At 37.2% G+C, this 17,952-nt stretch overlaps 1 protein-coding gene across 10 annotated transcripts in view; it reads left to right on the forward strand.

The window, feature by feature from the left end:
- LDB3 (LIM domain binding 3) overlaps positions 1-17,498 on the forward strand; it is a 115,221-nt gene extending 97,723 nt beyond the window's left edge. For all 10 annotated transcript variants that reach the window (XM_085583277.1, XM_077784543.2, XM_085583278.1 and 7 more), the window contains 6 exons: positions 1,288-1,415; positions 6,785-7,085; positions 8,317-8,497; positions 10,233-10,353; positions 11,672-11,787; positions 12,979-17,498. In XM_085583277.1, coding sequence (XP_085439403.1) covers positions 1,288-1,415; positions 6,785-7,085; positions 8,317-8,497; positions 10,233-10,353; positions 11,672-11,787; positions 12,979-13,068 — 937 coding nt within the window. In that variant the 3' untranslated portion in view covers positions 13,069-17,498. The remainder of the gene's footprint in view (positions 1-1,287; positions 1,416-6,784; positions 7,086-8,316; positions 8,498-10,232; positions 10,354-11,671; positions 11,788-12,978) is intronic.
- The last annotated feature ends 454 nt before the right edge of the window (positions 17,499-17,952 follow it).

Raw genomic sequence — 17,952 nt, forward strand, 5'->3', positions numbered from 1 at the left:
ACAGAAGCAAAAAACTACATTGAGAACAGGTTTATTTTGTTGAAAATTAAAAATTGAAAGTTTCCATTTTTCAGAATGTTTCTTACCTGCACTGGAAGAAATCTGCTGGGTTTGCCATGTAGGTTATAACATGTTTTCTCCAGATGGTATCTGTTTCCACTATTAAAGAAAGTAAAGTCAAGATGGACCAATAGTCTGGGAAAGCTGGATGCTTCTTTTCATATGCTGACAAATGTTTTCCTATAGACAAACCCACTTTGGAAATAACTCATTATTTGTCAGCGCAAATAGATAGGGATCTAGTTCATAGGGGGAGTGACACTGAAGGGAAAAAACAAGCAAAACTGTTTTCAGGGTAAGTAAGGAGGATGTTCTGTAGTGAGTGGGTTTTTCTTGCTGCACTCATCTCATTATCTGTTGCTTCCCTTCCTTGTACTTCTTATTCTCTCTTGCTTGCTTTGACTGTGATACTCTTTCAGCAGTCTGTGAAGCACAGGCACTACAAACAGAATCACCCCAAGTAACTGGCAGATAGAAGAGGCATATTTTGAAATCTGTTCCTGTAATCAAACTGAGAATCACCATCTCAGCCATAAGATAGAGAAAAACTGTTTCTTACTGATTTTTGGAATCGTGAGAAAATGTTTTTATTCTAGGACTGGAAGAAAAAGCATCATAATATTGCATATCATATGGGTTTTTTTCTGAAGGATGAATCTGAGCAGTAGGAAAATTAATGTAAATTTTTCAGTCTAACTTGGGAAAAGAATTCGTTTCAGAAAAAATGTTAAAGATCACTTCAATATTTTTTGAAAATAGTATAACAGTATATAAATACTAATTAACATTTAGTTAGTAGTAATAACTGTGCTGAGCAAGTGTATTTTTAAGTCCAGATATGACTCGTTGATTTATCTTAGACAAGACCAGACCTTTTTGCTTGCAGAGGAAAAGAAAACACAAACTTTGTATGCAGCTTTGTGAAGTCTGATCCCTTGTTATTGAGAGTTTCAAATTTATCATATTCTCTCAGCAAGCTATTTTCTGTGATGACAAAAACAGCAAACTTGCCGTTACTTAAAATCCTTATTTGATTAATTTTTATTTCCAAAGAATTTTCCAAGCCTTTCTTAGCAACGACAAAGACTGATGAATCTCCCAGCATTCTCTCTGTAGTTCTCACAGAGAGATCCTCTTGGAGTGCTCTGGACGCTGCCAGATCTGTTACTCCATGATCAGTAACTTTTGCTCTTTATAAAATTGTTCACACATACATTTTGCTTTCAGAAACACAATCCAGTCATATACACCAATGCCAGTTTCTGGAAGCTACAGTGAAAGTCCTGCTCCTTCTGCTGCTTCAAAAACAAGAGTTGTTACTACTGCCAGCATAAAGCCCTCTGTCTACCAGCCAGGTAAGGACCCTTCAAAGTAATGAAAATACTCAGAAAAAATGCTCACACATTTCTTTTGGAAAAAGAAAATGTAGAAAGTACACATTTTGCACACAGACATACCAGAAAGTATTTATACACATGGGTCTAAATGTTGCTAGATTTGCCTCAGATTATTTGAAGATTAAGGATTATGTTGTATTTGTATTCTACTTCAGAACTAAAACATGAAACAAACAGAGGGGAAAATAAAAGCAAGGGAAAAGTCTAATAAAAATGTCTAGCCTGATTTTTCAAAATAAATTAATTTGAAAAATAACCCGTGTATCCAATTAGGAGCCCAGTGACACTACAGAATTGAGAAAATGGCTAAAAAAGAATGCACAGTTCAGGAGGGAGGTAAAATAAGTTGAGTTTGCTTGAATAGGATATATTTGCAAAATAGGTAAGACCATATATTGAGTTTCTCAAACTTAGGCTTATTATTGACATAAAGAATGAGGTATTAAGCACCTCATAATGCTATCCCATTTCCCAGAGATAGTAACCTAAGGGATATATTTGGTTATTCATTTATTTGGAAAATATGCTCTTTGATATTATTTAAATTCCCTTGATATTAATGTGTTAAAAATGGACTGGGCTTCTGAAACCATTGATGACCAAAATGTGAACCTTCAAACTGAATGAATTAAATGAAACACCAATATAAGTCTAAAGGTGGTTCTGTTTCTAATTAAGGTTTTTCTGATCTTAGCAAGAGAATTAAGAAGTTGATTTATATTTTTACAGTCAAATAAACATGAAAAGGCCAAGAATTCTAAGTCTTAAACTCTGTCTTCTATAACGTTCTATTTCTGGATCTACTGAATTTAAACAAATGTAGGAATTTTAGTTAGACATAAAGCAGACAGACAAATCAATTGGTCTTTATATTTGAGACATAAAGGTAGGAAAAGTCAAGTCAGAGCTCTCATGAGCTATTTAAAGGTCTCAAAGTAAATAAACCTTCAGCTTCTCCTCATTTGCTTTAGTTGTGTGTCAGTGTATACCATGTTCTCACTCAAGGCAAATGCTATTATTTTTGACTTGAAAAGACAACGACAACAGATTTATTTCTATAATGCAGAAGAGAGCAAACTCTGGCAAATCAAAATATCTCCTAAATACACTGACTGATGTTAAACCCTGTGCTCATTTGGGGAAGTATAAACTCCAGTTCAATATACAAACCTGCCACAGAAATACATCTGCAGCTATTTCCAGTTATTGGCTGGATCTGGTAAAGTCAAAGCTGGCTGTTGAATTCCACTTGGAATAAGAGGAAAGGCTTTTGTTTTCACCTGGGTTGGGCATTTTCTTTGCACTTCCTTACATTCCTGGTGTTTCTTTGCAATTCCTTAGGTTGCTGCTTTTGAGCCTCATTGCCTCTCAATAAAGGCTTAAATAGTTGGCAGAGAAAGAAAAGGTCCTCCTGTACTGTTTAGGAGTTTGAAATATCCAATAAGGGATTCTAAAATGCCTTTATAATTGAACCCTGAAGTGACTCAGTTACAAGAGAGGTTCCAGGCAGAGATTTCAGTGAAGATGTTTGGTTCTTGTTTTGGTACTTTGTAAAGTGTACTTTATATTTGATGTAGTAGCACTTCAGAGTGGTTTTGGAGCATGAGCTATCCCCAGAGACAGTTGCAGAGCAAATGGGAAATTGCCACTTGGGAAGAAATGGATGAAATAACATTTCCTGTCACAGATGGGAAAATCAATAGTACTTAGAAGCAAACCACCAAGACAGTTAGAAAACTTCCTCATCCAACTTTGTCAATGACTGGCTTCCCTTGGAAATGTGGGGCAGCAACTTCCATATTAAAACACCAAGCAACAGGCTCAGATATTTAATACAGAGACTCCTGAATCAGTCACTGCAAGGATTTACAAGGCTATTTTAATTTCACATTGAAAATAAAACCCAAACAAACTAAAATCTCAAAATGAAACTGCATTGTTAAGTATCTGGCTCAGATGGGATTTAATCCGGCAGTCTACATTTCCCTAACCTAACTCAAGTGGAAAATTTTCTGCTGCTAAAGATCCTTCGTTTTTTTCCAGTAGAGAAACCTGTGAACCCTGAAATCTCCCTAAATTTCATAACCCGTGCTTGAAAGGAGCACAGACTTCTCTTCTGAGCAAGGCCCACTAGATGGCAGAACATACCTGGCTGTTCCTTTCCCAAAGGCTTTCCCAGACCAGCATAGGCTTTCACGTATCCCAAACAACTCCAGCTCCACTTCTGTACCACGAAGTAACACGATACCTAAATGGAAGGAAGCAGATCTTTCCTTTTAAATCCCTAAGTCCAACTGGGCCTACTTGTGTATGCAAAATTGGTCAAGCATAAAGGCCTGATCTGCTCTTTGAGGAATTGGTAGAGAGATTCTCACAGTTCTTAATGAATTTTATAATGAATCCTAAGCACCTTCCATACTAAACTAGAGGCTCCACATATTTCACTTTAGTTCCTACAAATTAGAATAGTGTCTCCCTATAAAACATCATCTGCTCTGTCATCTACTCTGTACTGTAACAGTGTATGGGAAAACTTTGGGATTCAAGGATGTGGCCACTAAGTGTAGAACAAATCATATCAGTTGTGGTTATTAATTTATTTTGTTACTGATAGAGTAACACTTATGTCATCTACTAACAAAGAAAAAAAAAAGAAAATATGTTCTCACAGTGCAAGTCTGTGTGACCAAAGCATTTGAGACTCTATAAATCTTTGCTTTACTACATGAGTCTTGGTAATGTGCCTTTTTGTCTGGAGAGAAAATCACCATAGGCCCTAAATGAAGAGCTGAGGGGGAGAGTTCCAACTTCCCCAGAAACAAGGAATTGGCTTGCTCCTACTCCTATTGAGAGAGACCTCTTCTCCTGCCATTCGCTCAGGACAACAATAATGCCATTCATTCTTTCCCATTCCCAGAGAACATGAGGTCTGAGAGAAACAAGGTGATAGAGGCTAAGTTACTGAATTATTTAAAGTATTCATTTTTTAACAGTTAATGGTCAACTCATACAATACTGGTATTTTGAGAATATATTCTGTGATACACTGAATCTGAGTACTTTTTTAGCAGCAAACAACACCTTTTTTCTCTTGATTAGTGTTGGATGACTTTTTGAAATACATAAACGTTTAAGGTGAATATGTATGTCAGTAGGAAATAAGACAAAATAATTGTTCATATGTACTTAATGTTCATATGTACTTAATTGTTCATACTTCTAAGAAAATAAAATCATTCCCTTTTAATAACAATTGCTAAAATCTCAAAGTTAGTGAAATCTTTCTAATATGTTGCAGTGATACTATTTTGAAGCAATAGTAATTGCAGCTTGTTCACAAAAGGACAATGTATTGTTATAAATCAGGCCTGTAAAATTAAATTATAATAGCTGAAAAGAGAACTCGGAGCAGATGCAAACACCCAACATTTGTCATTTTGCAGTAATTCCTCCAGTACTTCCTTTTAGTAGCTGGAAAAAAATCCTATTTTGTTGTTTAATTTTACTTTCCTTTTTTCTGTTTCTTTATTTTACTGCGGCAAATAGGAAAAAAAAAAGAGTAAAAAGAAATAGAAGGTAGAGAGAATGTAGTGAAGTGAGCTGAAGTCACCTTGCTTAATTAGCCTCATAGGTGGGAGCCTTATGAACTCATTGATTAGAGATTAAATATTAACTTCTAATTTTGCATATCTTAATACTGTAATACATAAATAGCAAGAGCCTCAGGATCTAAAGAGATTGCATATAAACTCTGTTCTGAAATCTTTAAATACTGTTTATAATTTCCAAGTTCAAAATAAAAAAGCCTCAAGCTAAGGTGGGATACAGTTCTGTGAAGCAGAAACATTGCTGATGCTGTATCATAAGAAATTTTTATCAAGAAAATGCACTAGATTCAACTCTGACCTCAACAAAAAGATCCCAAGGGTGATCACAGTGCGTTGATATGTATGCAATTTAAGCACTTGCAAATTGCCAATAATCAGTAATGTAAGTTATTATGAGGTAGGGTGTGGGCTGAACTCCTTCAAGTGTTAAGTGTTAAGTTGAACATAAACTTCTCACCACTTAATTATTCAGAAAGATCCATGTTACTTTCAGAACCCTCTTTTCTGAAATACCTTTCTACCTGCAAGCCCCTTAAACCTGGACATGTTGTATTTGGTCATGATTTTCCTGGTACTAGTACTAGGATCTACCATGTGGAATGTTTGCCCAGACTGCTGGAGAACTGGCTTCTGTTTCCAAACCTGTATTCTCTCATTTGGGCAAAACACTTCAGCTCTCCAAGCTTCTTTTCAATCATTTGCTTTGTTTTGCTTGCAAAAGGAAACTGCTTTTAGTGCTCCTGTACTTGGCAAAGTGAGGCTGTTTCTTGGGCAGTAACTTCAGTCGAAATAATGCAAGATCTGACGTTTTGAAAAGAGCGGGGTAATGGGAAAATTTGTCAGTATGTGCAGGGTCTGGCTCCTGCTTATTTTAATGTGATAAAGCTCCACCCAAGATTAGAGCCTGGTGCACACAAACACAGAGACAGACTGCACTGAAGGTTTTATGTGCTAGTCAAAGGGTGGAAGAGAGAAAGGAGAATATTCTGTTTTACATACAGGAACTGGAGTGCAGACACACTTTGCTTTGCTCAAAGTTATACAGGAAATTTGTGGCAGAGCCAAGAACTGAACTGAGATCAGTCATAACCACAAGTCTGGCCTTCCTCTAAGTGCTGTTGGCTTTATCTTGCTGGTCATGTGAGCTGAACTGGCTCCCTCAGTATTGCTTCCAGTGCTTCTGTCTTTGTTTCCCCTGTGGGAGCCTGTTTTTATTAAAAAACCTAGGAATAAACCTCCAAATGACAGATAACAGGGACATCTGGAGAACATGTTGTATTTTAATTAATATAATGAGATCAAAAGTTAAGCATAACTTATTGAAATTCTGGGGAATTCTGTCTAAAACTTTACTATATTATCTGGCTTTTATATTTTTAACCTGTCTTAAACAGAGTATATGGCAGTCTTTGACATTATCACAGAATTGTCATATCTATTCCTTCAAGAAAATGAAGAGATGATCTTCACAATGGTCTCCATAAAATCAGTAAAATCCAGTAGGCAATGATTTCTGTAATGCATGTGTATTAGAAGTCAGTGATTGTGCTGATACCCTTGGCTTCAGCCCAGAATAAATGAGCAACAATGGGACAAATAACGACAAATAAAGCTTTTATTGTCTGTGTGTCGTGGAGTACCCTTTGGTGTTGCTGTATTGACAGTAGAAGAAAAAGACTTTAAAATTTTTCTTGGTTTCTTTTGGGATGCTTCAAACAGCGCCAGCACCAGTTCATTCCTACACCCCTGCCAACACGGAGCCTGCGAGTCGCCCTCCCTGGGTAACAGATGACTCCTTTTCCCAAAAATTTGCACCTGGAAAATCCACCACCACTGTCACAAAGCACATCCTACCAAGGGGTGCTCCAGTGCCATCTCCTGCCACGATTTCTGCTTACCCGTCTCCAGTTTCAACTTCTTCCCAGCCCCCTGCATTAGCCCGGGGAACAGTTCAGAGGGCGGAGCGTTTTCCTGCCAGCAGCCGAACTCCTCTCTGCGGGCACTGTAACAGCATCATTCGGTAAGGTCACGGGCTTTTGAAGAGGGATGAAGCAGAAAAAAAGTATCAGGAAGACTGGTTATTGTACATTAATGTACAGTTCCAGAGCCTAAGACTCTGTTAAATTACACAGCAGGGATGTCTGTTGTCTGCTTCATTAATTTAACATTTCCAGAGCTCATTTTGTTGTTGTGTGGTTCACTTTTTATCACTGCAAAGTTATACATGCTAATTGTTTGGCTCTTAGATGCTGCAGCAAATCCCTGCTTGATTTTAAACAGGTTTCTGGTCCTAAGGTAACCCTTTGAAGGAGGTTTGTGCAACTTCATTTGGGAGAGTTAAGGGGCTGGGAGCAAAGAGTGGGCTTGTGAAGAGAAAAGGAATAAGGCATCATTTTGGAACAGCAACCAAATGTAATTGTTGCTTTTGTGTCTGGAGAAAGATAATGCCTACACTCTATTACCAGTGATTCATAGCATGCCTCTCCCTTCTCTCCCAATTCATTCTGCTGGCCCAGTGCCTACTGTTAGCCTCTACAGTGCTATCCAACTTTAAGTAACCCATGTTTAATGACAGTCTTTCTCACTAAAAAGGAGCTAGTTTCGTGATGTGGAACTGCTGATTATTGCCCTTCATATATTCTGGAATGGAAATATTCCAGTAATAATCATTATATCTAATTACAATCACCAGAGTCAATCACCAAAATGAATTTAATGTGTCTTCCACATAACAAAACGGCAAGCTGTCACCTGATAGCCTGACATTTCTAGAACATGCTGCACGCAGTGCTGTCAGACAGAAAGATGGTAGGAGACTTTAGGAGCTGTTGTGAGGTGTGGGTGTGTAAAGATGGAAATTTGCCTGTTATTTCATGCTTTCAAATAGTAGCATTATCTTCTGTTGCCTTTGGCCTTTTCCTTTTGTCTTTGCATCTGCTTACAAAGACCACTTATAGCTATGCAGATATGAAGACAATTGATTTTTCCAATAGTTGTCTGTAAATGCAGTGCATGAGACCAAACAATAATGAAATGTTTTAAACAGTGTGTTTTGAGTAATGGTCTTGGAAAAGACCACTTCTATTCGGGTTTCTAAATGTTATTTCAATATGCACTTCATGGTTCAAGTAGCTTCCTACATGTGTACATGGTGTCTGAGAAAGTGGACTTGCAATCAGGGTCATTCAACCTTTTCTTCACAATGCAAATGAGATTAAATAAGATTACAAATAAATTATGGTTGGTTGCAGAGGTCCTTTCCTGGTAGCCATGGGACGCTCTTGGCACCCAGAAGAATTCAATTGTGCTTACTGCAAGACATCCTTGGCTGATATGTGCTTTGTGGAGGAGCAGAACAGTGTGTACTGTGAGCGCTGCTATGAACAGTTCTTCGCACCAACCTGTGCCAGATGCCACACCAAGATTATGGGGGTAAGAGAACAAGGTTAACCCTTTCTGCAGCTGTATGGATCCCTGAAACAGTGAAATCATTTAGACTGTAAGCAGTGAATGTAGGTGTTTTATTATTTCATCCTTTTAAGTCTTATTTCCCAGCTTGTTCATTATTTCAGAATGAGAAACATTATTTTATGATAATTTTTTTACATCTGAAGTATATTTATGCATGCAGTTGTAGTGAATGTATAGCTCAGACTAAGAAGCAAGGAGTTCCCCCACTGTTTTTTCACTGCTTAGCTGTCACTTTTTGACATCTGTTTAAATGTTGGCATTACAGATGCTCTTCTCTGCAACTGCCAATTAGGGGTGGCAGCATCAGACATAGATGCTGAAGCTCTGGCTCCAACCAAGTCTTGTTTGCTACTGCAGCAGAAGGAGTAATTTATAGCAGAGTGCTGACTTAACCTACCTAATGAATGCTGTCACAAATCAGTTTCCCATTATGGATTTTCATCAGGAAAATAGCAAAGATGCCAGCTGCCTCTATTTATATTAATAAGATTTCTCAAGCTATTTTTGCTTCTTACCTCACTGAGGTTCATAAATGAATCCAAACCTATTTATCAGCAATAGTTGTTTTGCAAACAGTAACAGAAGTTAATGAATCTCAAATGGTGATTCTCTAATGGGATATATGGCAAATCTAAATAGACTATTTTGTCTATTCACTGGATTGAAAGCATGGAAGAGGACTTCAATCCATTTTCTCATAATCAGTGGACATTAAAAGCAATCTTTAAAAGAGAATCAGAGTCTATGTGTATAATTGGAAGCAACATAAAATAGGATCTAGATTCTCAGCTGGTATAAATCAATGCTGTTTCACTGAAGCTAACAAAGTTAATTTACAGCAGTTATGCAGCTGGCCCTTTGAAATCCGGGCTGTTGGACAGAGATACACTGTCAAACATCATTCTGGCTGCACATAAGATTGACAAATTAGCAGGTAACTGTGCATCAGAGCCTAGTACAGCAGCTTTTGGACTTGGAAGACTTCTGTATGATAAAAGAACAAAGCAGTAATAGAGATTTCTTCATACTGGGCAGAAGTAAGAAGCCAATAAAATCTAGTTGTATTCAGCTGAGGAGAACATCAGTTGCACAGAATTGGGGTTTTTTGTGATAAACTTGTGGCTTAGGAACAGACCTGCAGGCTCATTTTTATTAATCACATAAGTTAAAAGAACCTTTTCTATTTTTTTTTTTTTTAGCTTTTTTTAGATTAGGTTGTGAATTGTTCTTGTAAGAAGAAGCATAAAGAAATTACTGCAGAATCTAGATTATTTTGTAACAACAGACTTACACCACTTATTCCTGGTCTTAGAAAATTACTCTTTTAAATTTATTTAACAAATCATACTCTTGCACTGAAGAGTTCATACTGGTCATGTCAAAACAAAGGAGGAAATAATCAGAATCTTTGTGCAGAACCCCTCCTGCAACAGTGACTGGGCATGTTGATACAAACTGCTGGCTGAACCATGTTGTTTCACTTTGGCAAATACATTGTTTTAGAAAGCTATTTCCTATTTCCTCTTTCTTTCCAAAAGGAGCCCAGTTTCTGTCATAATTCTTTCTTTTGAGGAGGGAACTGGCTGATACAGAAGGGAAGAATTTAGAGCATCTCTGCCTTGTGTTTGTTCTCCAGGAGGAAGTTGCAGGGCTGGCTATTCTGCTGGAGATTTTTGTTTGTTTGTTTGTTTTACAGGAAGTGATGCATGCCCTAAGACAGACTTGGCACACAAGTTGCTTTGTCTGTGCTGCTTGTAAGAAGCCATTTGGGAATAGCCTGTTCCACATGGAGGACGGGGAGCCTTACTGTGAGAAAGGTATTACAGTTCTGCAAGTAATTGTGTGCTTCATGTTCATGGAAGCAACGTAAGAATAACGCACCTGGTGAACAAAATAATATCAGTTCCCCATCCAGCGTGGATTTTGTTTCCCCTCTCCACATGAACGAGTGTTTGTGTCTCTGTATTTTACTCCAGTTATATGAGAGAATGGCAGAGCGCTGGTCTTTGCCTCACTGTCCACAATGCCTTATGTATTATCATACTTTGCACTTCCTTCCCTACTCATTTTCCTTCCCCTGTTCCACTCCCCTTCTTGGTAGACTCTGTAGATTCTGCTCACCAGAAATGAAAAATTAGTCTTCTAGAGTTCCCACAATCCCTCTGAGTTGCTGGAGCTGTGACCTCTGATGCTGTTTTACTTCACCCTAGAATTGTTCAACCAACACTTAGGAAGAGATAGGTCTGCACAGATGTGCAGCACATGGTGGTGCAGATTTTGTTTCTTGGCTGCTGCAACAAAGAAACTGCTTCTTGCCAGCTAAGAAAGGAAAGGGCCATGTTTTCCCAAAATGGTACTTGCTATGCAAATGAGTTGCCTGGCATAGTCAGGAAGGAGGTTAAGGTTTAAGTGATGTTCCCTCTGTATTCCCCTTATGCATTCAGTGAGCAACTGGCCTACTTCTCTTTGGAGATTCCTTTCTTATGGCTATGCAATTCAAATTTTACAAGTCAGAGTAACTGTTAGTGAAGAAAAAGAATCCATACAGCATGACTGATGGGGTACCTACCCTTTAAAATTGACAATTTCTGTTTTGTCAGAACATCAAATAACTCTCATGGATTCCATATACCTTTGGAATTTCCACTATTATTTTTCAATGTCAAACCTTTCCAAATCACACCTGATAAAATAAAGATGTATTAATCAGCCAACATGGCGTTTCCATAGTGTTCTCTTTTTATGCAAAAAACACATTAATATAGGCATGGAAACTTGTAACATTCTCTTGTCATTAGACTCTTCTGTACAACCATATTTGTCCTATGAATAGATTCCACATATATTAAGGCTAATTTCAAAATGTGAGAAACACAACTTCAAATTATATGGATTTTTTGTATGTCTTCCACATTTGTGATGATAAATGTCATACTAATGGAGGGTTCTGGACTGAATTTGTATTTAAATATGAAAGAAAAGAAGCATATTTCAGTAGGAGTGTTTCAGTAAATGTAGTAAGAAACTGAGCAAAAACAACAAAAACATTCATTGCCTGGAAACATTCTATTTCTTTTGGACTTAATACGATTATGTTAAGAGTTTGTTCTAAGTTTGCTTTTTGTTTTATTTCAGATTATATTGCTTTGTTCAGCACAAAATGTCATGGCTGTGATTATCCTGTTGAAGCTGGAGATAAATTCATTGAAGCTCTTGGACACACTTGGCATGACACCTGCTTCATTTGTGCTGTAGGTTCTACATCAAATACTATCTCATTCCTTTATACTCCTAAATTGTGTAATAACATCAGAAAACCTGAAAGCAGTAATAACTAACATGTGCTTAAGGATGCAGAGGGATGAAAATTCATTTTTTACTTTTATTTGTAGAAGGATGGGAGTAATTTTTCTTCTCCTCCATAACTTTTACTAGAATTACAGAATTTGATCATCATAAGGGTTTCCTAATAAAACATCCAGTTTTAGATAGTACATACAGCAGTACAAACCACTGTTGCTGTTATTCTTTCTAGTGTTTGCCAAATAAAGATAGAGCAAGACTGAAAGTAAATTAACACCATACTGAACAGTATAACCATAATCTTACTTACAAAGCAGTGAAGTTTGTACTTCCATGCTGAATACTTGTTGAATCTTGCAAAAAGAAGTCTGTTTAGAGAGCATGAATAGTAATTAGCATAGAAGTTGGTCAAACTCATCAATCTGTGGTGTGCACATAGCTCTGGAGTGTGGCCATATTCCCACACAGCACACAAAGCAGAAAAATCCATATGATAAACAGTACTTTCATCTGGTTCTAATACCACTGAGCAGCTCTGCAACGTATTATTCCTAAAGTAATAATATCTAGAATCTCTGATTAGCTAGAAATAGTATGTTAGCCACACCAAACTGACACTGACAATTTCTAATGTTTGTTTAAGTCTAAAATTTAGGTAAATTAGTTGAAAGTATAGAAATATTTATAAATATCTGAAGCTAAACTAGCTTTGCAAAAAAGTTTTTTGTGAAAACTGAAATCTTTTGGAAATTCTGACATAGGAAGGAACACTAAGCAAGTTTCCTTGACAAGATAGCAGCTCTTAATCACTTATAAATATTGATTACTTATAAATACACTTTCTCTGAATATTTCATATTCTTTTTTGCTCATTCATTTGCCTTAGCTGCCCTGTTTTCTGTGGAAATGATAGCTTTATTATGTGTTGTTAATATGCAGTTCTCACAGTGGGGGTCTTTTTGAGGACCTAACTTGATTTCTTTCAGTGGGTTAAATCAATAGCAAATCAATACATGACTCCTAAAGACTACCAAATAAATGCATGGGCAGAAGAGCAATACAGTTGAAACTGATAGTCACATCTTTCTCCCTTTTCTTTTTCCGTAATTATTCCTGATTGCATTTTTTATTAATTCTAGGTATGCCATGTGAATTTGGAAGGTCAGCCATTCTACTCCAAGAAAGACAAGCCACTGTGCAAGAAGCATGCCCATGCCATCAATGTTTAAAAGAAGAGTTGGTAGTCAGTAATGCTGGGGTAAAACAGATGACTAACAGGGCAATCGTAACGTTGATAACCATGGCTAGCACTTCTCTTGGTAAAAGCTAGATGTTGGTACTTCTCAAGTTTAACTTTATCCTCTTTCACAAATGCAGAACATGCTTTTTGCAAAGCTCATACAAAACCTACTGAATGAGCAGTCAAAACCAAATGAACTCATGAACTAGTCCATTATTATAGCAACAGTTGGGGGAAATATTGAAATTAACTAAAAACCCTATTATAAAAAATAATGTGCAAATACAGTTTCAAGTTAACTGCCCACAGCAGTTTTACTGCTTAGACCACACACTGCTGTTCAAAAACAACTGGAAAAATACGTCTGTATTAAGTCATTTTCTTTCACAGCAAGAATGAGTAAGTGCCATATGTACAGTCATCTGTAGAACCAAAGGCCGTAGCTTTCAAAGGGAAATAAATAGATTAGGGCTTCCTCTAGGAAAAGTGAGTGCTGTTCCATTATGTTGTGGTGCTACCTCATAGCATCAGATATTTTAGATTCTTTCCAAATAATAAGTCTGCCTTGAATCCATATGTAGCTGGGAAGCCTAGGTGACAATCCATAACAATTTGAATATAAAATGGTTGGGTCAACCTTGCTAGTGCACTTGGCTTCTATGTGCACAGTAGATAATTCACTTTCAAATCGTAATGGAAAAGGACAACTGGCTTTCTCCAAATTGCTCTTACATTGAATGGAATAGAGCTGACTGGAAAGGCCAGCTTTTAATTCAAAACCATTTTCCTTTCCTCCTGTGATAAAAAAAAAGAGATTCAATCTTGTTTTGGTTTCTAATTCCCACTGATATCAGAGGGAGGTAGGAACTTACATCTGGACCTTCACACTAATGAACACAGAAGAAACACATCTAGCACAGCTAAGCTGTGGGAGACAGCTTACAAAAATTCCCTCCTCTATCCCACATAATTAGGAAAAAGAAATTTTTTTTCCTATAGTAAATGTATGTGTATCAAAAATCTATAAGGCAGCAGGCACATACTCTTTATTCCTTTCCTTACTTTAAATGTAGCACATCATGAATTGTAGCAGTATTTGCCATTGGAAAACAGTAGCTATGTTCCAACAATTAGAATAACCATACAGTCATCTTTTCTACTAACTATACAGGCATCTATCCTAACAGCTTGAGAACAACTTTCAAGTTTTTGAGACTGTTATTGATAAAACTCTTTTTCTCAAATAAGCAATACTTGTAGTACTGATAATACTTTTGAGTATGGGAGACAGCCGTTCTGTCTGGTGGAGTTAAGATGGAAAGTCTGATCATTGTTCAAGCTTTATTAACTCATTTAAGTGAGAATTATGATGTGTGCTTGCAGTACTGAGAGTTTTGAATTAGTACTTCTGAGGCTGAGGATGCTTTCTGTGGGCCATATGCTGGTGTCATCTGCACCTATTTTACCTTGTGTTCTGAGTAGCTAAAAATTACATAACCTTGTCTGTCTTGTCCCTCCCGTGGATAATGCCCATTTCATTTGTGTGTTTTTTAAGGGATGAAAAATTATCCAAAGCTTAGGGGAGGAATAAATGAAATTTGGAGTTCTAAAATAAGAGTTAAGTTAGCTGCAGGCAGTCTGCATCTTGGACAAAAGTAACAACCTGAACTGCCTGTGGCAGTTTTGACATGTATGACCTGTATTTATTCAGTAGGTATCTTAGTTTTCACTGATCTTAGCAGTGATCTGATCTGAGTTGCTACAGGGTCAGATTTTTATATGCATGAATTATTCTAAAACAGTAGTACATTATATGCAAAGCCTTTTTTTGTTTGTTTGTTTTGGGTTTTTTTCTGTAAGCAAGCAAATTTTCTGTTTTCAGTCGGTGCTGGGCTGGTGTGAATATGGTCCCATAGATTACAAAATCCAAATATCTGGCTCATACTATTCTCCAGAGGAATTAATCATAATTATGGAAGTTAAATATTTTTTCCACTCCTATTTGACTTCATTAAATACATATTCACAACAGTGAGAAAATCCTACATTTCATTTTTCAGTGCCATTCAACAAAATACTGTTTGTTATTATCTGTTATTTGAGAGAATTCACATCAGCATACTCTATGCTGAGACTGCATTGAAGATACTCTTTAGGCAGATTTGTGTCAGTGTTGGCCACTGACTCAGACTACTCTGACTGCAACATCAGAACAGGGAATCAGGCTCCATGGGAAGGGCTTGTGATGGATGCCTCAGGAGAATTTCATGAGGTCTTTCACCTCTGATCTGCATGTGTTTATATGTGTGTGCCTCATTCTCCCCTCAATGTCCCTATAAGCTTCCTCTTGGCTGGCACCGTGGAGGATAAATCATTTTAGGATCTGGCCAGAGGTGTTGGGCTGCAGCTGAGGGAGTGCAGTGTGTGGAGAGCTCTGGCAGGCAGCCTGGCTGGGGCAGGCTGGGGGGACTGTGGGACACGGGGCAGGGAGGGGAGGCTGGGATGGCACAGGGAGGGCACCTGAGGCTGTCAGAATGCAGGGGCTCTGCAGGCCCCTGGCTGAGTGGCACTGAGGAGATGGGGAGCCCTTCCTGGGGCTGGGCTCGGGGCAGAGAATAGCCAGGTAAGGGCACTTTCACCACACTGGCATGGCAGAATTGGGTGGGGCAGGGGAGGCTGGGTAGGGGGCACCAGGATCACAACAGTCAGGATGAGGGCTTCAAGGAAGAAATTAGGGTACAAGAAGCTCCCAATAACCCAGAGAGATGGTTTGCATACATACACAGGGGTGAGCAAGGATCCAATCTGGTAAATCTGGTCTGGACTGCAGGAAAGGGAATGCAGTGTACGTGAGCAGAGCTGAGCTGGCTTGCAGGGTGGCAGCAGTGAAGTGCAGCAGCACAGACTTCAGTGGGAGCTGTACTGGCTTGAGAGAGTCCTGAAAAATTCCTTGGGCAGAGAACCTGCACTGTAGCACATGCCCTGACTCCAGCTGGTGTCTGAAAAAGTGAAATTAAAGCTAGTTTACATATCACTGTATGAGGTACAGCAATATCTCTGAATGAAGAACAGTGATACCCTGAGGATTATCATGTAATAAAAATTTCCTGTTATGACTTGTGCTGCTTCATAATGTGGTCCAAAAATAGGGAAGCCACAAACCTGCCCTTGATATCTATATTAAGATATAATTTTTGCACATTATCTGAACCAGAAATTTGTGAATAATAATGTAGCATTTTAACTTTCACAGAGGTAGAATACCACATAACTGCTGATACTCCTCTGCTGCATCACCTTTGTGATATGGAGAGGGTAAAATGCTTATTTATATAATAATATATATCTCTGAAATTCAAAATATGATCTTTCAACTATCACGGAAAATAATGTTGTACAAAAATAGAATAAGATGAATAATGTGTACTTGATAATGTTTTATGTCTTGTAAGAGATGCCTGAGATAAGTCCTAAGTTCTTCTGAATATTTCTCTTCATTCTAATTAATGTGAGGTTTTACACAATAAAACAAAGATACTGTACCTCTGAATGATCAATTGAAAAGATCAGCCTTTTCTCTAACTAAAAAGTGTTCAATAACTTTTCCATCAAAGGATTCAAAAGCTTTTTTTAATGCTTTTCTCTCTTTTGGTGTTCTTTTTGCAGAACAGGGCAAAATTAAGTGTTTCCAAATAAGGTTACTTTTATTATCTGGACAAAAAAAAAAAAAGTCTTAGACTTTTTTTTCATTAGTTTTCACTATATTGGATTCACAAGTTACACAATTCTCAATTATAAAATCAATTCAAAACAAGGAAAAATATTTTTCCATTGGTCCTTCAGTGGTCAATATTTGTGTGAAATGTTTTGCTGAAGATTACTTGTATTTATGTTTAATAATGTGAATGTCTACAGCACTGAACACATTCATTAGTGTCTAATGCTGGGCACACTAATGGTTTTTTGCAATACTCATCTCCAGGTAGTGGATATTAATTTGTTTATAAACATCAGAATTTGAAACTGAGTGATTTATTGCCTGCAGTGATCTTATATTAGAAGTCTAGGTTTTATAATATTTTGACATGTTGACTTGATGCCACAAGTGTCCTTGCTTTTAGATAGATATTTTTCCCTAAGTTTCTAGTTATTTCAGAACTGAATGTCTGGTGGTTTATGAGATGTGAGTAATTACCTTGCATGGATTATCTGTGCCAACATGAATAAAACAGTCTAGTAATAATAGCAATGTGCAAAAACATTTAAAGCTTTCTGATTTGGGTATATTTATTAATATGCCATGTGAACAGCTGACAGATTTCAGCCATGTTATATCAGTAAGAAAGTATACACAAGCTTGTACTCTCTACTTCAGACCTGAAAATAAAAATGAAAAGCATTGGTTTCACCTTTATTGTATATCAGTCTTGACTGTCTTATTGACCAAATAATGCTGTTTTAAACAAATATTAATATGCTTAAAAGATGCAGTCTGCTAACAGTACATGTTGTAACTCAGCAAGGCCTGTATAGTCCCAGACCTTATTGTGTCAACAAATACTGTTTATAGTAACTTTGTAAGGAGTGGGTAAATTCTCTCTTCAGTTAAATTGATGCATCTACAAACAAAGTTTGACTGCATATGTTCAGGTAGGTGTTCTACTATTTCTTAACAAAAGTTACTTAAAATACACAAAATGTTTTAAACACCCTCATTGAGATCTAGTGTCACGAAATAGGTACAAAGGAAAGGATGACTTCATATAACTGTGTTTTACAAAAACAGCCATTTTGTGCATTCCTGTTGCACACCCCTCAGAAATGCAGGCATTTTAGAAGTACAAATAAGTATATTAAACATAATTAAGAATTT

The sequence above is a fragment of the Lonchura striata genome, chromosome 6 (assembly GCF_050655825.1).
Source record: "Lonchura striata isolate lonStrDom1 chromosome 6, ASM5065582v1, whole genome shotgun sequence".
Lineage (NCBI taxonomy): Eukaryota > Metazoa > Chordata > Aves > Passeriformes > Estrildidae > Lonchura > Lonchura striata.